Source organism: Schistocerca gregaria, chromosome 1 (assembly GCF_023897955.1).
Source record: "Schistocerca gregaria isolate iqSchGreg1 chromosome 1, iqSchGreg1.2, whole genome shotgun sequence".
NCBI lineage: Eukaryota > Metazoa > Arthropoda > Insecta > Orthoptera > Acrididae > Schistocerca > Schistocerca gregaria.
Genome location: NC_064920.1, coordinates 1,208,821,349 through 1,208,848,490, shown reverse-complemented (window position 1 = coordinate 1,208,848,490; position 27,142 = coordinate 1,208,821,349). Strand labels below are relative to the sequence as shown.

Genomic DNA, 27,142 nt, shown 5'->3' with positions numbered 1-27,142 from the left:
AACATCATAGTCCGTCACTACACCACAACCAATCCCAACCCCCTTGCCACAAGGATCTTATCGCTGTGGAAGACTCAGGTACCAAATCTCCAAATCTACCCTATCCACTGACACAGCACTTTCTGCTCCAGTATTGTTGCAGGTTTATCCTACCCCTATCAGATGCCATGCCATCTGTGAAAACAGCCATTTCATTTACCAGTTCTGCTGCAGTCATTGCACAGCTTTTTGTATTGGTATGACTACCAACCACTGTCCACCAGGATGAAAGGCCACCACCAGACTGTGACCAAGAAGAAAGTAGACAGTCCTGTGGCACAATGTGCTGCTGAACATAACACACTGCTGCTTCACTACCCAAGCCATCTGGATCCTTCCCTCCACAATCAGCCTTTCTGAACTGAGCAGATGTGAGGTACTCTTACAACACATTCTCCGCTCCTGTAATTATCCCGACTTCAATCTGTGGTAAAATCCTGCCCCCACACCTCCAGCTAATAGTTTCCACCCCCTCTGTCCTATCATCTCCTCCCCATTCTCATCTCCCACCTTGTGTATTTGCAGCCCTCTGCTGACGCATAGGCTCATCTTTCCCCACTCCTCCCTTTTTTGCTCCTTTCCCCCCCACCTCCCTGTCCCACAACCTTTTGACACTTTTCGTGTTGGGAGTCTAGTCCCTACATACTCCATCAGACCACATTTGTCTCTCCCCACCAGTACACTACTATCTCTTCCCCCTTCCCCACCCTCTCGAGATTGCTGCCTGCATGCAGCATGACGTAGCATTCCGGCCTGAGATACTGGAATCGGCTGTTGTGTGTGTGTGTGTGTGTGTGTGTGTGTGTGTGTGTGTGTGTGTGTTTTACTGATGAAGGCTATGACCGATAGCTATATGTGAGTATCTTTTAATTGCACCTGTCTGCAACTTGATGTGTCTTCTGTATGGTAAGTAGCAATTTGTATCTTCCCACATTGTTAATTCTTTCATTTGAATAACCTTGAGATTTTACATTATGCCGAAACTCTCGATGCAATATCGACTTTGATCAAATGACAATGTGACATTTGACTTGGAGTTCTAGTGCACTGTGCAACGGATACACAAGAAATTGTGAACTAGACACTACAGTAATCTAATGCTCTGCTTAAAAATTGATGATTTTGTGAAATATAGGAGGAAATAGCAATAGATTCTCTCAATCTACAAGCATTTGTTGTATTTGGACAGATCTGCATTATAAGTTCTGGTTCATGTGTGGACGTTGTATACATACTCTACAATTATGCTGCTTTTTAAGTAAAGGTAACATTCAGAGGCGAAAATCTTGTCCTTCAGAAACAATAGCTTGATCCTAAACTCAAGTCAGTATTCTGTTTGGTTTTGAGAAACTGTAAAGATTTACCAAGTAAGTTGAAAATAAGAGATTCAGTTTCTTTTTGCTATTAGAATATTGGGGGAAAATGTCATCAGCTTTAGAGCAAGATGGTGATATTAAGATGAAACAAGGAAGAAAATTAAGCCAGAATTAAATGTCTGACAAACAAAATAAATCACATTAAACAGACTGCAGTTGTTATCGCAAGAATAAACACCAGTGGAAAAGTCCATTGTGGAAATAGTACAAACAGACATCACCAAATCGCAGGTCAAGCCAAAGTTCAATAATTGCACTGAATCATGATTGTGATCTTTTATTTATGTATTAAATGCTGCTTTTATGTATGGCATGTACTGTAGAAAATACCACAGTATGTGTTTCACTGTACAGCACCAGAGACAGATTGGAGAGAGGGGGGGGGGGGTGACACCAGTTTGGCTGAGAACTACTGGGTTGCAGGGTTGGGAGTGGTGAGCAGGCAGCAAATTTCATGTTGGTGACCATGGGAATCTATACTGCTTGCTTTGGTTTTTTATGAACTTCTGTCATGTTTAAACCCCGGTTTGCCTTAATCCATTTGTACTCAGAATTAAATTGGCTTTAAAATTGGACAAATACTCAAAAATAGCATACAATTCTGCAAGAGATGTTAAAAGTCTAGATTGAGGTCAGTGGCATACTTTGTGCAGCAGTGTTCTCAACACTGTGAGGTATGAAAGGAACAGCAGGGGGTATGTCAACTGCTGGTTCTACATAGTCAATGAGAGAGTGGTGGGCAGACATTCTTATGTGAGTATAGAAGAGAGATCCGGTGTGTTTTTTACCAACACAGTCTAACTAAACAAAAAAGGAAGTAAAGATAAAAATGAATTTAAACAATTTCTTTTCATCTGTTTTATTACTCCTTGTGTTATTGGAATGTAGACAGTGGATAAATGTCCAAAGTTTAGGATGTTGTAATTTTACTTTTTAAACAAATACCTTATGTCAGTATAAGTTTGTAATTTTAATTTGATGGAATTTGTTAATATTTTTTTCTCAAGGAGCATCTTGAAAAGAGGGTTGTCTTATATTCAGGATTGTCTTATACTCAGATAAACATGATATGTAGGAGATAGTGGAGGCTCTCTGTGACATGGTTAGAAACCTATATGTACTGTGTGGTGACATGAGTGTAGTTTCAGAGATAAATAGATGTAAATAGAAATATGTCCCACAGTAAAAGTGAGGTGGTACCAAACTACATAAAACTTATTGTTGTAGGATTGCAGTGTCAGTTTGTTACTAGATAACAGGTAAAGTCTGTGGCATAAGGCTGTGACTGGGCTATTGGCCTGACAGCATGTGGAACACAGTCTTTCTTCCCCACAGCAGTAGGCGACGGACATTGTCAGACCCATCACTCCACTCACGTTCTATAACTAAATCACTCCACTTATGTTCTATAACTAAAAAAAAAGTCACCAGTACTCATTTGATAGCAGGTTAAGTGGACCTGAGCCATCCTGGAAGGACTGGAATAAAGAAAAATCCACACCCTTATATGGGATTGAGTTGTGGACCTCCAGGGTCGAAGTCTAATGCTCTACACACTATCCCACTGATATCACTTTTAGTTATTAAATGACTGGTGACAGGAAGGGCATGTGCCCACACAGTTAAATAATATGAATTACTTAGTGATCTGCCCCTTGTAGCTGCACATGTTAATGTCATAACTTCCAGGATGGGAGGTATGCTGCTCCCGGATTGAATCCGCCCAGAGGGTTGACAATGGGTCAGTGGGCTTTTAGGTGATTTCCTACAGCCCAGTTGTTGAAAACAAGGCTGGTTTGCACATTCCATCTAAGATACTCACTACTTGAACATTTAAAACACATTGTCACAGTTGCATACAGAATTTATTATGTACACAGACAGCTTGGGTACACTGCTTCTGTTGTTGGGGGCGAATAAGGTACTGATGATCTCGGCTGTTGGGCCTCCTTGAACAATTAATCAAAATCAGATAACATTACGTAATAATGGAAGTAAAAAAATATAAAAAGTCAGCTTGAGCTTATATAAAAGATGTGTTAAATTTTCACTTTTTGTTGCACTTCCATCTTGTCATAATGTTCTTGTTTTGAATATATCTGTTATATCTGTATGGAGCAGTGATTGGTTGGTAAATTGGGACATTTCTAAGAAATTTTATGGAGGCATCACACCGTTACCTTTACTCTACAACTCAGAATTTGCAGTGAAAGCTAAGAACAATAATCTTCCTCTTCTAATCTGAGAAGTGGTATGGGTGGTCTGCTCTGCAGGAGTGACTTTAATACCTTTGTCCATTACAGGCATAGTCTTTCTAAAACTAGTGTTATTACTTTAGTAATGTTAAAAATAACTTGGAAATTGTTGTTAATTTTTATTTTGTGCCTTTTGCAACCAACTCAGTATAGTTACTACCATATATGGTTGTGCTTTCCAGTTGACTCTCATGAAATATCTTGTCAAACTTCCAGGAAGATTGCTATGAATGTGGAGAACTAGTACCTGTGAATTATTATCATCAGCCTGTATCATTAGATACAAGCACCAAACCATTAAAAAATTGTGTGATAGCTCTGACTACATATGCTGGCAAAGAAAGAGAGTTCATCACTTCTGTTGCAGAACTTCTGGGGGCCAGGTAATTGAATGAAAGTTATATTTCATTTTTGTCATTATAATATCTGGTGGTGTCAGTCACGATTTTTTGTATGTTTAACTTTCCTGGTGTGGGACCCAATTTGAGAGAGAGCACCCATTGTAGCTTAAGAGTTTTATTTAGTTTTGTTAAAAGTTAAACCTGATACTGTGTGTGTGTGTGTGTGTGTGTGTGTGTGTGTGTGTGTGTGTGTGGTGGGCCGTTGTTTTGTTCTGGGGGATGTCATTGTAATATAGTAGGGGGGGGGGGGGGGGAAAGAAAAAAAAACTTTGCCAATGGGATTTTGGTCAAAATACATTGCATGTTTTCTTTTTATTTAATTGTGTTTAGGACTTTCACCTGCAATCAGTTATTTTTATTTATCATCTGGTTTCATAACGTTACATTTTCTGGTAGCCCAAGATCACACGTCTAATTTTATTTTCATCACCAATTTTTGTCTATCTCCCCATAAATTTTCTTCAATATTTGTTCTTCTGATAGAGATCTGAATTCCTTGAATCCTTGTAGTGTGCAGCCCTCCTCTTTATTTTCTTCCTGGTGGCTCACATTCTGTAATTTGCTGTGATAATATCTCTTTTGACATCCTTTTTATATGTCCATAACATAACAGTTGATTTTCTTATGTAAAATCTGCAATTGAATTTGAAATATTCATTTTCTTCCTGATTTTCATTTCTGATTTTTTCTTGCCTAGATATCCCTGCAGACCACCTCCAAAAGTCCCATCTCTGTTACTATTAACCTTTTTACTATTTGTGATTTAACTGGTCGTACTTCCTTCTGATCCATACGTCATAATGCTTCTGATAACTGCGAAGCCCCCCCCCCCCCCCCCCCCCTAAAATACCATTTACTTTTCCAATAGTAAACTTGCTAGCATTTATTCTTGAATTAACTTCCTTGTCTTGTTTTCCATATTGTGTGATATTGACTCCTAGGTGTTTGTGCTCTTTGGTGTGTTTAAAAGTTCCAGTGTCAGTTCTTGATTTGGGTCGCCTTTCACAGTTACACAAGTAATATAGGATATATATTGTTTTTTTGACTGTAATAACTCTTATTTAGACCATACGAGTTTCACATTAAAATAAAGTATCTTTGGTGGTCATTGTAACTATATGGTTTTTCCTTCAAATCTGTTAATCAGTGCTGAAACATGATAGAAATTACTGCTGTTATAGTATTATACTGTTCAGTATTAGTAATTTAAAACATAAGAGCTGTGTATGATCTTGGCAACAAATTTGACAGATTTGTAAGGAGGAAAAAAAACATTCTCTCCTGTGTGCACATTCTCTAGTGGGTAGAGCTAGTGAACCTTTGTACATCTACATACCATTTTTTTTTTAAAGAAATGTTTAATACAGTCCTGCCATCCCATCAAACTAATTGTAGAACTAAATTTTTATACCACTTATTCCCCTTCTTTTTTCCTTGCTATTTTTGCGTGTTTAGACATAATGCATTCATATTTTGAAATTTGATATTGCAAAGAAATTTGCAAACTTGATAACATTGAACAGAATGTGAGCTGAACTAGTTATTGGTCACTTGATTTCTTAGTGGGTCTATAATGTCGTTCATTTCAGAAAATAATGGCTCACTGGTACTGGTTGATGAAAATATTGTCAAGCTAGCAAATGCTAGCATCTGTAGATAGCTATTTTGTGTGGAATTTAATTCCACATTTTGTAATTTCAATGTCAGCATTTTTGTTCATATTGCCTGAGAGTCTTTCCAATTTGTTCACTACCAGTTCTTTTCCTGTTTTGATAAGTTTTTGAGTCTATATTGAACTAGACTGGAAATCAATCAGCTGCATTTTAGTTGCTTCAGTTTCCAAGCATTCTAGTTTAGACAGTTTCAGTTTATCCAGTGAAATCATATCTGTGTATATAATAGATTGTTGTGTTTTTGAAAAATCTTTGAACTGAGAAATTTTTGATGAAAATTCTTTGATTAAACAATGCATTACCAAAGAAAATTCCTTCATAACTGTCTTGGTCTGGCTTTTCGTTGAGCCCAAATTGCTGGTAACTTTTTTCAAATTAAGAAAATACTTGTAGTTCTTGTGACCAATATCATTATTAAAAACTTAATATTTAGTTTATAGTAGCAGTAAGTGTGTTATTTGTGCCCTGAAGCTGTGCATTCAAGTCTTTGAAAAGATGGCACATGTCCATACAAGATATTAATTTTGTAAGCCACGTAATATCATTAACTGTGAATATTGTACAATTTTTCATTTCTTAAAAACAGGTTGATTTCTTCCAAACAATTCTCAACTCTGTGAAGTACATTGCCAAAGCTCAACCGGTGAACCATGTTATACATCAGTAAGCCATTGTACACTGAAATGACTTTGTTTTGGCGACAACAGCTATTATATTATCAAGGGAAGTGAAACCACTCTTTACAGCCATATGCTTTGATGTACTAGCTTAGCATCCACTGCTTTGCTCACCTGGACTGTATGGCCTGAAGAGAGTTTTTTTAAAACCAAATTTTTATGTTGTTCACAAATTGAAACCCCTTATAGACTCTTCACACTAATGAAGGCCATGTAAACGTGGTCTTCCCTGAATGTATTTCTAACCAAAAAGCAATTCTGGTAGCTGGAGTCCAAAGTTTTTGTTAATCATGCCTTTGCGTTCTTGCGAAAATATTTCCATGCCAGCTTTCATCCCCTAACAGATATCCCCCTGTGGGTCCGGGGGTTAGAATAGGCTCGAGGTATTCCTGCCTGTCGTAAGGGGCGACTAAGAGGAGTCCCTCACATTTCGGCCTTCATGTGATGGTCCTCTGTACAGTTTGACCTCCATTCTTCAAAATGTTTTCGAAGAGCGAGCCAATTGGTGAAGGGCACCTTACATAGTGCATTGTCTCCATCGTGCGTTGAGATCTTTAGCCCAGTTTCTTGTTGTCACATTGCAGTCCCGCCCATTCTCTATCTCCTGGGTGAGGACAACTTCTGTGTGCATTTTCCACCACGCACTATGCAGTGCCACTTTCTGCGTCGACGATGACCTTGGACTCCTTTGCACCTGATTTCCAGCACAGTAGCCAGTCCGTTGTGGTGGGGCTGCCATGTACCCTGTTGGTTGTAGCCCCTGACCTCACAAAGATATCGCTCTGCTGATGCCTGCGCCGTTAACTCCCCACGTATCCCAAGAGGTAGATGCCCATCCCCCTGGGGCATCGGGTTCCCGGCAGTGGCCATCCTGCCAGGTGGCCTTTGCTGTGGCTGAGTGGCGCACGTGGAGAGGCACCCTGGTCAGAGTGAATGGCATCAGGGCGGATGACACGCGATGAAGCATAGTTCATCATCTCGTGCTGGTGCTGAAACACCAGCTGTCTCTAAGTGTCCACGAGCTCAATTCAACGCACAGAAATACGATCCCAAATCGTCCCCCCACCCCCACTCCTCACCCTCCTGGCCACACCCTGGGAGGAACGTCAGGCTACGGATGGCAGTGGATCTTATTAGCCCCGGTACCTTGCATGTTCGAGAGCTGATGGGAAATCTTTCATGATAATGAAACCTCCGTTTTTTGTTGAGCATTTAGAGGACAAGTTTGGGGAGGTGGAAGGCTTGTCCAAAATGAGATCTGGATCAGTCTTGGTCAAAACAGCATCCTCTGTCCAGTCACAGGCATTGCATGTGACAAGCTGGGGGATGTTTCTGTAACCATCATGCCCCATAAAAGCTTAAATATGGTCCAGGGTATCGTATTTCACAGAGACCTGCTTTTGCAGTCTGACCACGAGCTGCGAGCCAATTTAGTGCGGCGAGGTCTACATTCCTTCCAGTGTGTCCACCTGTGCCTTCATCTTGGCTTTCAAGGGCTATACAGTACCTGAGAATATCAAGGTAATGGTCTACCGCTGTGACATAAAGCCCTATATCCCTCCCCCGATGCGGTGCTGCAAGTGCTGGAAGTTTCCCCATATGTTTTCCTGTTGTACTTCCAGTGTCACATGTCGAGATTGTGGATGCCCATCACATCCCAGTGCTCCATGCGCCATGTCTCCCATCTGTGTCAACTGCGGAGTGCACCATTCACTTTGTTTGCCAGACTGCAGGATTCTCCAGAAAGAAAGGAAAATCATTGAGTACAAGACCCTGGACCAACTGACCTCTGAGGCTAAGAGAAAATTTGAACGCCTGCATCCTGTGCTTATGACATTGTCTTATGCCGCTGCTACTACAGTCCTGTCAACGTCAGCTCTGCCGATCCAGTCACCTCTCTGAGCCGGAAGACTACACCTGCCCCCTTGATGGTGAGGTGGCATTTCCCTCCCTGTTGCTCCTGCACCACCTATTTCAGGAGCAACACCCCCAAACCATTGGGGACATCCGTCCCCACTTCTGAGCTGGAGAAGCGAAAGTCTTCTTCGGCTTTTCTCGCTAGGTAGGCGTCCCGGGTCACTCGGTGCCCAGGTGTCTACTGGTGGGAAAAATGACACCCACCAATTGCTGACGAGCTCAAAAGCAGCTGGTCATAGTGCTTCATGCTCATCCTCAGTCCCGGAGACTGAGCCAGTGAAGTCCTCCCAGCCAGGAAAACCCAAGGAGCAGTGAGAGAAATCCAAAAAGAAAACTCCTAAGACCAAGAAAATTGCACTGGTACCACACCATCGCTATCTACAAGCTCTGTGTCTGAGGATGCGGTGGAGATTTTGGCGTCCACTGAGGACCTAGCTCTCACCAGACCCTGAGACTATATGGATAAAGACTGCTCAGGCAATAAGTCGGTGGTAGCAGGTAACCCTGAGGCGTAAACTACATCATTGAATATTCCATGCGTTACCAGTCTCACAATGACGTCCTTGCGGCGGTTTTTCCCACCGCCTGTCTGAGCTATAGCAACTGTTAAGCTTTACACCTGCTATCTGGATTGCCCTCCAGGAAACCTGGTTCCTGGCAATGCGGACCCCTGCCCTCCATGGCTATATGGGATATTACAGGGACCATAGCAACTATAATCGAGTGTCAGGTAGAGTTTGCTTATATATCCTAAACTCATTCTGTAGTGAACCTGTGCCCCTTCGAACATCTCTTGAAGCTGTGGCTGTCAAAATAAGGATGATGCAGGAAGTAACTGTCTGCAGTATATATCTTCCCGCAGATGATGCAGTACCCCTGAATGTATTGGCTGCACTGACTGATCAACTCCCTAAACCTTCCCTACTTTTCAGAGATTTCAACGCCCATAACCCCTTGTGGGGTGGCACTGTGCTTACTGGCCGAGGCAGAGATGTCGAAACTTTACTGTCTCAGTTCGACCTGTGCCTCTCAAATACTGCGGCCGCCACACATTTCAGTGTGGCTTGATGTAGTTACTCGGCCACTGATTTATCAATTTGCAGCCCAGGACTTCCCCCATGTATCCACTTCAGAGTGCATGATGACCTGTGTTGTAGTGACTACTTCTCCATCTTCCTGTCACTGCCCCAGTGTCAGGCCCACAGATGCCTGCCCAGATGGCCTTTAAACAAGGCGGACTGGGAAACTTTCACCTTTGCTGTCACCATTGAATCTCCCCCACACGGTTAACATCAATGTGATGGTTGAGCAGGTGACTACAACAATTATTTCTGCGGCAGAAAATGCGATCCCTCACTCTTTATGGTGCCCGAGACATAAGGCCGTCCCTTGGTTGTCACCAGAAGTCGCTGAAGCAATTAAGGAGCGTTGGCGAGCTCTGCAGTGGCATAAGCAGCACCCTTCCCTGGAGCACCTCATAGTCTTTAAATGGCTCCGTGCCCGCTTTCGCCAACTCGTTAAACGATGGAAGTCGGAGTGTTGGGAGAGATGCATCTCGACCACTGTGTGCCATACGTCACCTTCCCAAGTTTGGGCAAATATCAGACATCTTTTTAGGTACCAGACCCCAACAGGTGTTCCTGGTGTTACCATAAACGCCGTGTTATCTACCAATGCAAACGCGATTGTCGAGCACTTTGCTCAAGCCTCTGTGTCGGAAAATTACCCCCCCCCCATCCTTTCTCACTCTCAAATGAAGGCTGAAAGGGAATGTCCTCTCATTCGCTACATGACACAATGAATCCTATAACGCCCCATTTACAGAGCAGGAGCTCATCAGTGCCCTAGCACATTGCTCCAACACAGCTCCTGGCCTCATCGCGGATCCACAGCCAGATGATTAAATAACTCTCATCTGACTACAAGCAACATCGCCCATCGTCTTCAATCAGTTCTGTTGCGATGGTGTCTTTCCATCGCAATTGCGGGAGAACACCATCATTCTGATGCTCAAACCCGGTAAAAATCCGTTTGATGTGGATAGCTATTGGCCCATCAACCTCACCAACATTCTTTGTAAGCTGCTGGAACGTGTGGTATGTTGGCGGTTGGGTTGGGTTCTGGAATCATGTGGCCTAGTGGTTCCATGCCAGGGTGGCTTCCGTAAGGGTCGCTCTACCACTGATAATCTTGTTTCCCTGAGTCTGCCATCGGAACAGCCTTTCCTGTACGGCAACAACTAGTTGCCATATTTTTTGACTTAAGTACAGCATGACACAACCTAGTGACATCATATACTTGCCACATTGTATGAGTGGGGTCTCCGGGGCCCGCTCCTGATTTTATCCAAAGCTTCTTGTCGCTCCATACTTTTCGTGTCCAAGTTGGTGCCTCCCATAGTTACCTCCATAACCAGGAGAGAATGGAGTCCTGCAAGTCTCTGTATTGAGTGTCTCTCTATTTTTAGTGGCCATTAACGGTCTAGCAGCAGCTGTTGGGCCCACCGTCTCACCTTCTCTGTATGCAGACGACTTCTGCATTTCGTACTGCTGCTTCAGTACTGCTGCTGATGGGTGTCGCCTACAGGGAGCCATCCAGAAGGCGCAGTCATGGGTTCTAGGCCACAGCTTGTAGTTTCCAGCCGCAAATTCGTGTGTCATGCACTTCTGTTGGCATCGTACCGTTCATCCAGAGCCCAGAACTTTACCTCCATGACGATCCACTCACTGTAGTGGAGACACATCGATTCTTAGGACTGGTTTTCGATGCTCGATTGACGTGGTTTTCTCATCTTCATCAGCTTAAGCAGAAGTGCTGGTGGCACCTCAGTGCTCTCTGTTCCCTGAGCAACACCAATTGGGGTGCATATCGCTCTACGCTGCTGCGGCTCTACAGAGCCCTTCTCCAATCACAAATTGATTATGGGAGGAGTGTGGTTTATGATTCGGCAGTGCCCTCAGCTTTGCATTTACTCAACCCTGTGCACCACTGCTGTGTTTGACTAGTGAAAGGAGCTTTTAGGACATGTCCCTTGACCAGGGTACTGGTGGAGGCTGGGGTCCCTCCATTGCAGATCAGACGTGCACAACTGCTTGCCAGTTACACAGCACACATTTGTAGTTCTCCTGATCATCTGAATTATTTTCTCCTTTTCCCACCCCCAGCAGTCCATCCCCCTCATAGGCTAGCCCAGGTCGGGGCTAACGATTGCGGTTCACGTGCAGTCCCTTCTCTCTGAACTGGAGTCCCCCTTTACCACCTTTACTTGCAGTTCGTTTACGTACACCTCGGCCGAAGCTTCGTCTGGACCTTTCACGAGGCCCTAAGGACTCTGTTAACCCTACAGCTCTCCGCTGTCACTGCCTCTCGATTTTTGACGTGTTCTGGGGCTCTGAAGTAGTTTACAGCGACGACTCGATGGCTGATGTTCACATTGGCTTTGCCTACGTTCGCGGCGGACATATTGAACAGCATTCCTTACCCGATGGCTGCAGTGTATTCACTGCAGAACTGGTGGCCATTTCTCGTGCACTTCAGTATATCTGTTCTTGTCCTGGGGAGTCTTTTCTTTTGTGTACTGACTCCTTGAGTAGTCTGAAAAGTATTGACGAGTGCTACCCATGTCATCCTTTGGTAGCATCCATCCTGGAGTCCATCTATGGCCTGGAATGGTCCAGTTGTTCATTGGTGTTTGTCTGGACCCGCTGGTCACATCGGAATCCCAGGAAATGAACTTGCTGACAAGCTGGCCAAACAGGCAACATGGAAACCACTTCTGGAGATGGGCATCCCTGCAACTGACCTGTGTTCATTATTACACTGCAAGGTTTTTCAGCTTTGGGAGACAGAATGGCAAAATCTCAGCATGCACAACAAATTGTGAGCCATTAAGGGGACCACGAATGTGTTGAAGTCCTCGATTAGGGCCTTTCGCAGGGACTCCATGGTTCTGTGCCGGCTCCGCATTGGCCGTGCCTGGGTGACCCACAGCTACCTCCTGCCCCACGAAGACCCACCTGGGTGTCAGTGCGGCCAGTTGATGGTGGCCCATATTCTTCTGCTCTGTCCTTCTTTGGCTGCCCAGCAACTTCATCTTTTAGGGTAGGGGTTTTAGTGTGTTGCAGGGTGGCTGGCTTTTCCTTTTTAATTTCGTAATCGGCCAGCCACTGTAATCTGCTTCCTTGTTTTACTCTCTTCTAACTGTTTCTTGCATCTCTCTGTTATTTTCTTGTCCTCTTTTGTTCCTTTTAGTGTTAATTGCCTTTCCTTTGTTCTTGCGGTCTTTCCTTTCTTTCCATTTTGTGTTATGTCTCGTCTGTTCCACATATGTGGCAATGTTTTATTAGAAGCGAGGGACCGATGACCTTGTAGTTAGATCCTTTTCCCCCTCTTTTAAACCAACCAACCTAACAGATATTTCTTTATATGTAACTGAGAAGTGAAGTACCAGTTTTCATAAATTTAGCTTTAAATTTTTTTTTAATGTAATGACATATCTTTTTAAAAATTTTCATCCCCTGTTGCATTCCCTTAGGCTCTGAATTTCCAGAAGCACCGCAACACGTATTTTTTTAATTTCTAAGCAGGAAGTCAAATTCCAAAAGTTATAGATGTAGCCTTAAAATCCGTCAGTAGTTCTTTAGTAATTATGTAACAGCAGGTGAAAACTGTTTCACCGTAACAGTTTCACAGTGTGATGCATTTCACTGGAAATCATCATTGTTGGAATAACTTTCAGCATATGTGATCTGACAATGGGTGATGGTGTCATACAGGGTGAGCACAAAGTCTTGTCCAGATTATAACAATTTATTACAGAATAACTGTTTGTCATAATGTAATGTACATTTGATGCCTTTACATAGGTTAGTGTTACTAGTTTTTTTAAGACCACTTACGTTAGTAAACCTCAGAGTGTGCTCCCTTCGTAGCTTGGAGGATGTCGAGGCGGTATTCCAGTTCCCGCCAGGTGTTTCGTAACAACATGTGTTCTGTCACAGTACCCACAGCACCTTGTATCCTGTACTGATTCTTTTTGAAGAATCAGTAAAAAGCCTCCACTCATCAGTAGCATATTATATTTTGAAACATGCCATAAGTCCTGGAACATCACTGCAAAACACCAGGTCATATTCTTGAGAGAAGAAAGATTCAAACTCCTTTACCCTCGATCAATACCAAGAAAAGGATGTACCCAAAGCCAACGTATGTTTATCTTTCAATCTAGATTCTAGAACCTCTGCCGATTCTTTTGAAAGGCTTTGGTCTCTAACTAAATCGTTCAGTTCAGATTGTGAGAATGGAATGGGATCGGTTGGGCCAGGATTGTAGCAGTCTCTGTCTTCTTCACTATCACCTTACTGAGACAATTGATCATCTGTATCATCTAAAGAATCTGGAGGAGAGGGTATTGGTACTTCAGGTACACGAGAAACAGGGTTAATGGCTGATCGAATGTTAGGGTAAGACATATACTTTTCGTTTTTCAAATTGATACCTCGTAAGTCGCAAGAACAAAAATAGCAGTCATGACTATGATTATTGGGCTCCCTCCAAACCATTGGTATTCCAAAGTGTAAGGATTGCTTTTTACTTTGAAACCATTGTCTCAGTTCTTAAACACACACTGAACAAACTTTGTGTGGGGCCCAAGGCTTATCTTGATTGCCCAACTTTATACCAAAATAGCTGAAATATACTTTTTCAACAAAATCGGAAATGTTTCTTTGTTGCTTTTCAATGGATAGTTACCACAAATGTAGCAGAAGCAATCAGGCGGGTTTATACATCCCCTGGTAGCCATTGTCCATAAAACAACTTCACAACACAAGAAAACAGTCACAACTTTGAAGCACTAGTAACAACAACACATGAACAGCACAGAGTGAAGAGATACTGTGAACTGAAGGACAGTAGCAGAAGCTCACTGCTTGGTATTTGGCAGGGGAAGGGGCAGAGTGACAGGCAGGCACTGACATGAAAAATACTGCTGGTCTCTCCTAATTACTCTTTATTTTATATATATCTAGTATAAAAATGGCTAAATAACAGTTTATGGAGATCCTAAAAACCAAAATTCAAACTCACTAGAGTGCTGAAATATAAAAAAAAGCTAAAACTAGACAAGCAGTTTGTGAAATAACTGTACATGATGGAAGTTTCTCACAATTTTTTTCTGAAATCAGCATTGAAAACACTATAATAATCACTTCATAAATCTGAAACAATTTTCATGTCGCAGACCTGGAATATAATAAATAGTGAAAATCCACTGCCTGTTGACAGAGAAATAAGGTGTTTCAGGAGAAGCCTGTAAATGCCTGAGGCCACACAAAACATTAGCTTCCTGATCACAAAGAAATAACTTTTTTGCTGCAGTAAAATAATTACAGAAAAACCCTATTTTTATACTTTTCAGCAGACTGACCCAAAAAGGTGTAAGATACAGGAAAGCATGAGAAACACAAGAAGCAGAAGTGAATAAATAACTCTCATTGACTTTATATTGCTCAAAATGTGAAAGTAAAAAAATTTAAATTTTGCTAGTTCAATAAATATGGAATAATTGTTTTTCTTTTTAACAGCAATTACCGTATTTACTCGAATCTTTTTTCCGGTTTTTGTAATCTAAAAAACCGTTTGCGGTTTAGAATCGAGTGCAAAGCAAGCAGAAATCCTGAAAAAAGCTGGTGGGTGCCGCCACAACTTACTTCTGCCTTCGAATATATGTAGCGCTACACAGGCATGCTTTGTAGTCACAAAGATAAATACTGGCGCCAAAACTTCTGCGTCAGTAAATAATTTTTTTTAAAAAAGTGGAAGACGAGCTATTTTCTCTGCCTCGATTTTCGACCACTACATTTTCATACATTATCCAACGAAGTAAATACAAATTCCATATTGTTCATCTTCGAATGTAGCAGCATTTCAATGTACTACGAAAATCCGACTGGCAAGACTGTTTGGGATGTTTGTCAATATGGCCAACTCTGTGTTCTGAATTTTTTCCTATCTGTGAGAAGAGATGGTTGCTAATAGGAACTTATATAAATTGTGAATCACATGCAGTATTCTCATCACCTTAAGAATAATACGCATATAAACATTTTGCCATGTATTGTTTCATGTTAGCTGCTATCTCATTTAAATCCTATCTGCCTAATAAACTACGAATTTAGTGTGTGACAACAGCAAACGTGGAAGAATATACATATCATGTCATGTTTATGTTCATATTATTCTTATGCTTAATAGTGACCCAGTCAGAAAAGAAGCATGGCAATTGACCAGATTTTTAAATCTAAGGTGACTCTAATTTCTGTGTAGAATGTAATGTACTAAAGAGACGCCTGCAAAGATTTTCAAACGGAGAAAACTTTTCGCTAAACTCTCGTTCAGAACATCTTCTATCATACGCAGTCTATTATTTGGTTCTTGTTGATCATTAAAAGCAGCAGTGTAAGTAACAACAAATAGCAGTTTCTTGCCTTTTTTTTTTTTTTGTAAGCTGCGGTATCGCGCACAAAAGCAAGCCATGCCGCGTGCGGCGACAGGCCGTAAACACGCACTATCAGAATGCGACAAACAATGCATGACACCGTACAGTAATGCATTTTCAGCTTAGAGTGACGTAAACACCTATAACAAAGAAAACTTCGCTTATCAGATCAAATAAAAATAAGCAATCAATTGAAACCAGACACAGCACGTGGAAAAGAAAGGGTACCTGTATAAATACGGACGGAGTGCATGACGCATAGCAATGGCTACCTGGTAAAGCTTAACTGCTAAGCTTACGACTCGAACCAAACTACTGTAGCTGTATCGTCATTCATTCGACCTAAATTGTGTCTCATATTACAATGGACCAACTTTGTTTCGATTTGGAGGTGCTGCCTATAATTTTTCTCTCCCCTTGAATTTCAAGTCTCAAATTTCAGGTGCAGCTTAGATTCGGGAAATTTTTTTTCCCTTGATTTCGAGTCTCCTTTTTCAGGTGCAGCTTAGATTCGAGTAAATACGGTAGATTTATTTGTTTCTCCACAGTATATGAAAAGGTAGTGCCTGACCACTGATGTACACACACAAACGCAAGTGCAGGGCTTCTCATTCCAATCATGTTCAATGATGTAAGCAAAACGCTGAAATAAGAAGACAACAAATAAATGCAGACTGTTTATTAAAAAAAGAACAGGGTGTCTCATAATGTGCTTCTGGACGTCCACACTGGGAGATTCAACAGTTGGATCTTCATAAGATAATTGTAGACGTAGCTATGTCTGGTACTTCGACTGAAGATTGCCAATGATTCACACCTGCCATGTTCTGTCTGATCTACAAGTAAAGCTCCTAAAATTCTGATTCAGCATATCCAAAAGTGGCACATACGTCTACCTGCTCCTCACGGGAGTGGGGGGGATATAAATTAAAAGAAGAGCCATCATCTGTTTAATGGATGTCCCATTTCCAACCTTGGCCTTGATTTCCTTTCCTGCTTGCTCATTATACAGGGTGGACCAGAACTCCAGCAACAAAATTTTGGAGGTTATTAAGGAATATTTACAGATTATTTTGGCATAAGGGACTGTAGGTACTTCGACATCTACACCTATATACACATATAAACTCCGCAAGCCACTAAACGGTACACAATGAAAGGTACCTTCCTTTCCTATTAAACTTACAAATAGAGTGAGTTAAAAGCGAATGTCTGCATACTTCCATATGAGCCCTGATTTATCATATCTTATCTTCATGGTCCTTACACGAAATATACATTGGCAGCAGTAGAATCATTCTGAAGTCAGCATCAAATGCTGGTTCTCCAAATTTTCCCAGTATTGTTCTTTGAAAAGAATGTTGCCTGCCCTTCAGGCTTTCCCATTTGAATTCCTGAAGCATCTCCATAATACTTGCATGTTGTTTATACCTACTAGCAAAAAATCTAGCAACCCCTTCTGAATTGGTTTGAGGGTAATTGTTTTGTTTGCTTTCTTACATCTTGTATTGGCATTGCATAAAAGTGCAAATGTTGATGGTATGTGCTGTATGTATTGTTTGGAAACAAATTTGTTCTATTTGCTCACAGTACTTGCTGTTGACAACAGTAATGCCCTTCTTATCTTGTTGTGCTAAAACTGGTATTCAGTACTGCTCAGTCCTATATTCTGTACTGCTGAGTCCTGTCCCAGGTTTGTTTTTCCAGCAATGTTAGTTGTGCATTAACAGTGATACACACGTGCAGATAGGCTACTGGTGAAGAATTGGCCAATAGGCATCATGTCTATGGATTCACTGTAAGCAGTCAAAAAGTAGCACGATGATGCTATCTCACCTATGGCAACCACATCAAAGTAGTTTCGCACGCGTACACAGGTATCCATAAATAACTGGATCCTTTCTGTTATCACATTTTGGTGATAGCGTATCACAAGCTTTTTCACTATGTTGAAAGCATTTTCACAGAAACAAAGATAATTCTGGCAGCTAAGCTGAATAAATCATAATTACGTTATCACTATGTAATGAGGCACTGGATATCACATGTAATTAGTAACAAAATACTCAGAAAATATCCCTGAAAAACCTATGACATTTTTTTGCCGTAGTTCTGGATTGCCCTGTATGTACAAATGGATTTGCAATGGGGTAGGCTAGAACATTTTCTCAGTTCCTTTTCAAATAATATCTCCCTTTCATGCCCTTCTCCTCTTTAAGACTGCAGTCTGGTTCTATATTAGGTAAATTAATTACCATTATATTAAATAAATATGATTCTATATTAAATCATTTATTCTAGTGCCTAAGAAAAATTATAATATTGCATGATTGTAGCCCTAAATTTAGGAGAAGTAGAAATAGACGTCAAACGCAACATCAGTGGGTACAGTCAGCCGTTCATGAAATTTTGCTTTTGATAGAAGTTTGCCCTCAGTGTTATTCTATGTATGTTCAATGGACTCATGAAAAAACTGCTCACAATTTGTTCAAGTATTGTGCGACACTATAAGCTTAATTTCCGTTCGACGTGTAAAATATTTGTGCCAATTCTTTCCTGTTCACAGAACACAAGAGACTTTTGCAAGAGTAAATAACCCAGAGAAGGGTGCTATTGCATCAACACATCTTATCTGTCCAGAGCCTGGCAGCAAAAAATATTTGGCAGCTTTAAAATGGAGTGTTCCTGCAGTGAACCATAGGTGGTTGCTGGCTTGTGCACGTGAGGGGAGATGTGTTAATGAAGAGCCTTACCTTGTTAAAGAACCAAGCTCCCCTAGAGGTAAAAAGAATTCACTCTCTCTCTTCTTTCTTTCTTTCTTTCTTTCTTTTTTTTCTCGGTAAAATAGTGTATAGGTGGTGACACTTACATAAATTAGCAAAGCATTAACAAAAGTTTTAGCAGAGACAGCTTTAGTCTTCCGAATTAATTTTCTCTGTTGCAGAGTGTGTGCTGATTTGAAATTTCCTAGTACTTTAAATCTGTACTGGACAAGGACTTGAACTTGTATCATTTGCCTTTCACAGGCATATGCTGTACTGGCTAATCGGTCCAGGCATGACCTACCTGGAAAGTTCAGTTAGCATTTGCAGAAGAAAGGCAAAGATTCTTGATTTTGAGTTCCAGTCTGGTACATGGTTTTAATTTTTGTTTAAAAGTTACTTGAAAATAAATTCTGACTGGTGTAAAAATTAATGAGAATACAGGTGGGGAAACTCTTACACCTTAAGTGCTTTAAGGACAAAACAAAAACCAAAATAATACCACTCGTGGAGCACAAGTATGCTAGTCTCATCAACAGAGTAGTCAGAGGAATGGCAAACAGTTCCAAATACTTTCACAGTTAGGTATAGTGATACATTCAAACACTTCCATTTCAAACTTCTTTCTTAATCTCTTCCACTACTATATCTAACTTCATTATTGCTGCAGTTAGCCTGTGAATCAAAATAAGATTCTTACTGCAAAGTACTAGATGCCTTCGATGCTGGTGTTATATTTTGGAGTGTTAATGCTCTGTGAACAGTTGTCTTTACTTCAGTATTGTTTCATTTTGACTGTCTGTATTTATTTCTAGTTTTATGACCACTTCCTCTTCTTATGGGATTTTAAAATTTTATTTCTTTCTAGTTCATAATAATAATAATAATAATAATAATAATAATAATAATAATAATAATAATCATCATCGTCATCACATCGTCTACAGTCTCTAGCCCCTAGCTGGGTCTGTTTCAAACATAAGCATCCACATCTTTACCTGGACCACCACATTTATCTCTATCAGTCTGCCCCAGTCTTCTCCTTTCTTCATCACACTGTGCTTCGCTGCTGGGCTCCGTCAGTTACTGTGTTACTCCAGGTCTTTTGCCTCCTGTTATTTTGTTTGCCACTCTCAGTATCATGCCGACTACATTCTTAACCATGTCTCTTGCATATGTTTCTCTTTCACTACTTCTGTGGTCTCTTGCATATGTTTCTCTTTCACTACTTCTGTTGTTATCTCATTCCTTAATCTCTCCATTCTAGTAGTATTATTCTGCTTCTTTGAAATTTTACGCCTTGCACTTATCTAGCTTGTATACCTTTTCTTCTTCATTACTCACATTTTTATGCATCCATGAGTATCTGAGCAATACTATTCTCAGTATAACACTTCCATGCTTTTTGGTTGTATGTCTTTGCTTATTACGCTGTGCAGCAATACCTTCACTAATCTCCCTTATCATTCCTTCCTCTGTCTTCTATTATGCTTCCATGTGCTTGAAACTTTCCAATTTCTTCAGTACTTGTTCTCTAAATACTTCTATACATTTCTAATCTCGGCTCATTTCTCGTTGTCACCATCATTTCACCCTGCTTTGCATTAAACTCCAATCCATACAGTTCCACCATTTTCTCCTATACATTTAGTCTTTCATTTCCCCAGACCATTAAGACACCTGCTAACACCATTGCTTTCATATTGCTCCTGTTTGAGATGCCACTCCTGCCATCATCTCATCCATAAAGGTTATGGATAGTAGTCAAGGTGTAGGACTTATACCTCCTTCAGTCTCTTTTTTTTCCCCCCCTTACTGAACCATTACCAAGCTGTCTGTAACCTCACAGTCACCTGTATATTATTTTGTCTGAGCTTCCTCCTGTTATTATTTGCATTATAAACAGTTATTCAGTTTTGATGATTAACTTGGTTGTAATGTATTACCAATTTAGCTTTGGCAGTAGATGTGGTGTAGAAGGCAGTCAAATAACACAGGAAAGAACGGACACTGAGAAGAATAATACTATAGAGAAAAGTAACAAATGAAAACATCACAGGGTTGTGGGACGGAAGGAAAGCCATTTCCATTGTTTGTTTTATAATGTATTAAGATATTTCACAACATAAACTGGTAAGCTTAACAAAACATGATTGTTTTCACAATGTTCACACTATTTCTTAAGCAGCAAACACTAGTTAATGTAGATGTTTGCACGATGAGTAATGGGTAGCAACTGACAACGAAATAAGGGATACTGAACACACAGTTTCTACTTATTGATGACTAGTTATACTAGTTACAGACTGACAGAGGTTTTGTGCATGATGCTTAGTATTAAAACAACAAAATGGTAAGATATTGTGCTGTTAAACTTTTGATATTAGTACAAAAAACAGAAAAAGTAAAAGTGATCAAAAATAAAATAAAGGAGAACCTCTCTTGTCCACTTTTGGCTGGTATGTCACTCAGGTTGATCAGACTGTGCTTGAGCCGAACTATCTGTGACTTTTTATCATGGCTCATTACACGTCATGCCATTGTTATGTACTGTATTTTTGTTTACAGGTTTAGTGTTGTTATCACTTGTCCCTTTTAATGCTCTGTCATCTCTCATATCATTTGTCACTGTCAGTGTTTTTTGTACAGTACTGCACTGTGAAGTTTTTAGTGCTTACTGCTTGATGGTTGTATGACACTGTTCTTCTGTATTTGTTACAGTACTGTACATATTTGTTTTACATTGTGTGGTGTACAGTTGTGTGTATGTTTTTTCAAAATGTCTGGAGTGAAAGGTAAACAATGAAAAACTAGCAGGGCTATGAATCACTTTAAAAAGTTGCCAAGGAACTCGGTGTCAGTGTTTAGATTGGAGAAGAAACCGGAAAGACATTGAATCATTTACAGTGATGATAAATGGTGAAAGCTCTCTTAAGAATCGCAAAACATTAAAAACTTGAACTACTTGACAGTGCATTATGGAAATGGTTTCACCAAGAAAGAAGGAAAGGAATCCTGATATCTGGGCTCATAATAAAAGAAAAGGCAATAGTTTAGCGCAGAAAACTAGAAGCCAAAAGTGAGTTCGCAGTTAGCAAAGGTTGGAATCATTGCTGGAAAACCAGTCACAGTGTGAAGCTTGTTTAATTTTCTGGTGAACAAGTATAAGTTAATGCTGAGGCTGCTAAGGAGTTTTCTGCGAAATTTCAAGAACTTGTCAAATAAAAGGACTTGCTACCTTTCCAAATCTATAACATAGACAATGCAGGCCTAAACTATAAAATGCTGCCAAACAACTGCGTCAGGTGAAACCATGGCAGGAACAAAACTTAAAAAAGTTGGGCTACCTATTGCTCCTTGCAGCAACACATATGGCACACACAAGCTTCCCCTGTTTGTTATTGGCAAATGTAAGAAGCTTGCGGCATTCAAAAAACAAAACTAACTTATCTTCCTTGATGGACTATTACTGAAATAAAAAAATCTGCATGGATGGACTGCAGTCTCTTTAAGTCTTGGTTTTATGAAGAGTTTGTTCAACGAAGGGTTTGTTCAGTCCGTCGAAAAAGCCTTGAAACAATAAAAGCTCCCTGTTTATGCTCAGTTGTCATTGAATAACACACCATCACAACCATCTGAAGAGGATGTAGTGAAAAGGGACACAAAAGCTATCCTTCTTCCACCAAATCCAGCAATGGTTCAGGGAGTCATAGTATGGCTAAAGACACAGTATCACAGAAACTACATCAGCTCAATTTTAGAAAAGTTCCAAAGAGGTTGCAATGAACTTGAAGCTATGAAATTCCTCACTGTCATAGATGCTTTCCCTACAGTCGCTGAGTCATGAGAGGAACTAAACCCTGACACACTGCGTAAATCTTAGTGTTACCGTTGATCGGAAGTTATGACCAAAAGTGACTAGATCAAACGTAAGCAAGACGATGACACGCAGATAATTAAGAATCTACAAACTGTACAGTCGAATGTTGTGGCCAGTGAAGTTGAGTAGTGGATTGCCTAGTGTGACAAACAACTGTGAAACCATTGAAGAGCTCAGTGACAACCAGATTATTATTGTTTTGGAAAAAAAAAAATACTGAAGAAAGTGTGAACAAGGGCTCAGACGATGACGACGACGATGACAAACGACGAAGATCCTCCTATTCGGATTTCAAACACAGACGTCAAGAACGCTTTTGGTATTGCCCTTCAGTACATAGAGCAGCACTCAACTACACTACACCTATGGACATTTAGGAGGAACCCTGCAGCAAAGTCCAGAATATCATCTACTACATAAAAATGTATAACTGACTTTCTTCATAAGTAATTTCTTATTAATTTATAGGCTACCTTCAATATTTACAGTACTGTACATATGTACTTTATGTACAGCACATGCGTGCTATACAGTATTGCTCTTTACTAGTATGTAATAACAACAGCTTTTCTTCAGTTTATTGCAGTGTTTTCACTGTAGAGAGCGATATACATATGTAGAGTAGTCATTTTTTAGTTGAAAGATTGTTTACTTTAATGTAAATCCATATTTTTCTGTACTTTTTGATAATCCAACCCCTTTTTTATTCTGACGCATATCCCAGTCTCAAAGATGATGGCTTACAGGGGTTGCACTGTTGGTGGTGAAGTTACGTTAACTAAAAGCTATATAATCAGAAAAATGAGAGGTACTGTGTTATGATTTTCTGTGCACTAGGATTTTCAAAACCTGCTAGTAATTTTCTAGAAAGTTATATCTTATAATTTAGATATTTCCCCAAATAACATGTTATTTTAGTAAAAATACACCTTTTTGGTAATACAAAAACTCTGGCTACGAAACTATAACAGTATAATTTGGCAAATTTGCATTTTAAGACGGGAACATTGCTTCAACATGAAAATTCTGAATACAAATAACTTTTGAAACATTAAATTTTCAGAAAAATAAAATGTTTACTTGAAAATGGAGAATGGGGAGAAGCTAAATAAGCTGTATCAATCTCGACTCAGACTGTTATATGTAAAGTTGAATTTTGACGGGCTCATGGTTACTGGTTTCATAAATTAGGAATATTTCTACATGAGCTATCTATACCAATATCATAATAAGGCTGTAAGTTATACTGTGATTAATAAAGTTTAGTGAAATGCTGCATCAATAAGACTTTGACAATTTTATGTACTCTTCATGTATGCATTACATGTATAATAGAAAGAAAGAAAGAAAAGTGTTTACATATGGAGAGAATTGTAGCAAGTGGAACTGTTCAGCGATCCCTTATCTCAACAGTTTTCATGTATTTGGCTTATTTTCACACTATCACATGCATTCTCAGTATGCAGGAGTACCATACCAGTCTCTCTTCAGGAACACCCCCCCCGGGGCTCATGGGTCTCTCGTGAGTTCATGCATGGCACACACACACAGGGCCCTGAGCTACTGTAGCCCATTCTTCTTCTTCTTCAATGCATTTCCTTCACCCTGCCCCCTCTCCCTATCCTTGCTCCTTCCCTGTTGCCCCCTCCTTACAGTCTCTCGATGTTCTGGTTTATATCGACCTGGCTATCCACTGGTTCCCTATATTGCTTGCAATTTTGTACCTTCTTCCTGCTCTTCCATAGTTTTTGGTGTTTAAGTCCCCGCTTCAGGTTTGACCTCCACTTCTAAATTTTATATTTTTAGTGTGAGCCATTTGGGGAAGAACTTCCTCCCTAGCATCTACGGTGTGGATTCCTCTCCCCCATTCCTTCAGCTCTCCCTTCCCCACAGTAGCCCCTTCCACCCTGATAGAATACAAGCATGTGTAGCCAGTCCATGTGATGGGGCTGTTATACCCATCTAGCTGAGTCCCCTGACAACACAGGGATCGCACTACAGATATCTCAGCTGTCCCCTCTCCATGTATGCCAAGGGACACCAGAACTCCCGGCAACGGCCGCCGTGTCAGGCAGCTCTTACTACAATTGGGTGGTGCCCATGGAGAGAGCTCTGATAGGAGTAGGTGGTATCAGGATGGATGTTTGGCACATGAAGTTTATCAAGCTGCATAAATCTGGCCGTTCTCAAACAGCAGTCTCTTCAAATGGTGAAGGATCATTGAATGCTGCTTCATATGACTGGGCAGCTTTCCCTTCCCTTGCTACACCATGACAGGAGGGCCAGACTGCCGTCTTATGATGAAACACTTTCTCATCTGTACTAGGATGGATGGGAACACATTCACCACTACAAAGCTATTATTTTTTTTATGGAGAATATCAAGGACAAGTTTGGTGAAATCTTAGTAAGACACGGTCAGACTCCCAGTTGATCAGAGCTTCTTCAGGGTGTATATGCTCCGGGACATCTAGGAAAACCCCAGGAATTTTTTCATCAGGAAGGGACATCTGAAAAAATCCAGGAATTTTTTAGAATCCTGTGAATTTTTCATTGCTTTCGACTTCAGTAAAATTTTTGTAGTTTTGACTGGTATGAACTGATAAACAGCAAAATGTGCTTTAGGACGAGGACTATGAAATACTTTATAACAATGAACTACTCCCGATGAGCACGATGTCACATCTGTTTTCATTAAGTTTGTTTTAGCAGTTGCCTGCGGGCTCACGGGCGTGCACAGTTGAGTTGTGTATGGTCAGTACCATCTGCCACTTCCAGGTACTTGAAGTGCGGATGTTAGCTGGAAAATTTTTCTGGCACGCCCAAGCTACCAGATTGCCGCATGCACATAGCAGTCTGGGTTGTAATGGGGAGGGGCAGTCTCCACATAAGCTGTGCTTACATTTAGTGATTTTGCTGTTTCCTCTTTGTTTACACTTCTCACATCAAATGAAAACAAAACGGACTTCTGTAGTTTGGAGCTATAAAGTGAATTAAAATACATTCACACAATTACTGAAGGCTAAATATGTTATTAGTTTCAGTTTTCTGATTTTATTTTATTTCCACATTTTTGACAGTAAGTGGCCTTGCAAGAACAATGAAGTTACTTTTGTCGATTTGCTAAAAAGCGTGGCATTTATTATACTTTTCCTCAGAGACAGTCCATTCATTAGAAACGAAGTGTTTCATTCCACACTATTGGATAGTTTCAAGTGTTCACTGAATTTCAAGTGCACATTTTCATCTTCTGGCCCGTATGGCATTATGTCATAATAAAGAACCAAACAGGAGATAATACAGTACTGGTACTCCCGAAAACTGCACTGAAATATTTAATATCAGGTTGGGGTCTGCTTCATTGTGAAACTGGACGTACGAAAGTGCACTCTAAGCCGAGTTATGCATTTGAGTATGATTTGCGAAATTCCAATGCTCTTGCAGTATCCTATTCCTTCTATGACGTAATGTAAGATCTCTTAATACCAGTTATCATGGCTGCCCATGTGCAGTAACACCTGTTTCTTGGCACTCTCTGGCAACTGCTGAAACAAATATATTTCTAACAGATCATGTGGAAAATATCTTTCCAAAACTTTTTTCAGCAGATTTTTTTTGTTCTCTGAAGTCCATGTTGATGTATAAAACCTTTAGCATTCCAAGGATTGATATTTTTACTGCTCCAATGGAAAGTATACTGCCACTTATCATGGAAAAAGTGTGTATTTCACCTTGGAGGAAGTGTATCTTCATGTTGGGGGAAAAGTGCGTTTTTGACTGGGAAATCCAGGAAAAACCCGGGAACTTTTTTTATTCTTGTCCACTTATACACCCTGTTCTTGCGTCGTCCAATCCACAGCTCTTCATTCGTTTGGTTGTCTTGGCAATGTCTCAGTGTCTATTACTCCTCACCATCCACTGAATGTGGGCCAGGGAGTGATTTTTCAAAGGGACCTCATCCTGCAGTCTGATGAGGAACTTCAGACTAATCTGGAACAACGCGGCGTTCATTTTTTTCGACGTGTGAGAAGGGACGCAAAGACAACCACACTGATACTGGTACCTTCATTGTGCTTTTCGAGAGGGATACCCTCCCAGAGGAGGTCAAGGTTTTGTGCTACAGATGTAACGTGAAGCCAAATCCCCCCCACCCCATGAGCTGCTTTCGGTGCTCGCGTTTTGGACTTATGTCTTCCCGCTGTATGGCGGACCCTCTGTGTGGTGACTGTGGACACCCACTCTATGCCCATGTGTTCCGCCATCTGTGTGTGTCAATTTGTCATGACTGCCATTTCCCTTGCTAGCCGGATTGCCCGACTTACAAGAGAGAAAAGAAGATCCAAGAGTGCAAGTCCCTGGATTGCTTGTCTTATACTGAGGGTCACCAGAAGTATGAGACACTCCATCCAGTGTTGCTACCTTCAACGTTTGCTTCTGTTACGTTCTTTACCCTTCCTACTTCTTTGTTACACCAGCACCCCTCCCTCTCCCCTCCTCCTCTGAAGTTCCCATGACATCCCATCAGGGAGCACCTACCCATCCCCAGCAGTAGTAGTGCCACCCTTCTTCGGCACCTGCAGGTGATGGGGGCTTCCAGGCCAGAAGCCTCTTGCCACAACTTGACCATGAGACGCACCATCTGCACATTCCAAGGTCGCCTGCTC

The 27,142-nt window shown here is 40.8% G+C and overlaps 1 protein-coding gene across 2 annotated transcripts in view; it reads left to right on the top strand.

The window, feature by feature from the left end:
- The window catches only part of LOC126284798 (DNA topoisomerase 2-binding protein 1-A-like), a 290,604-nt gene that overhangs the window by 192,973 nt on the left and 70,489 nt on the right, over positions 1 to 27,142 (top strand). For both annotated transcript variants that reach the window (XM_049983964.1, XM_049983973.1), the window contains exons 14-15: positions 3,887 to 4,053; positions 18,403 to 18,617. In XM_049983964.1, the coding sequence (XP_049839921.1) occupies positions 3,887 to 4,053; positions 18,403 to 18,617 (382 nt within the window). The remainder of the gene's footprint in view (positions 1 to 3,886; positions 4,054 to 18,402; positions 18,618 to 27,142) is intronic.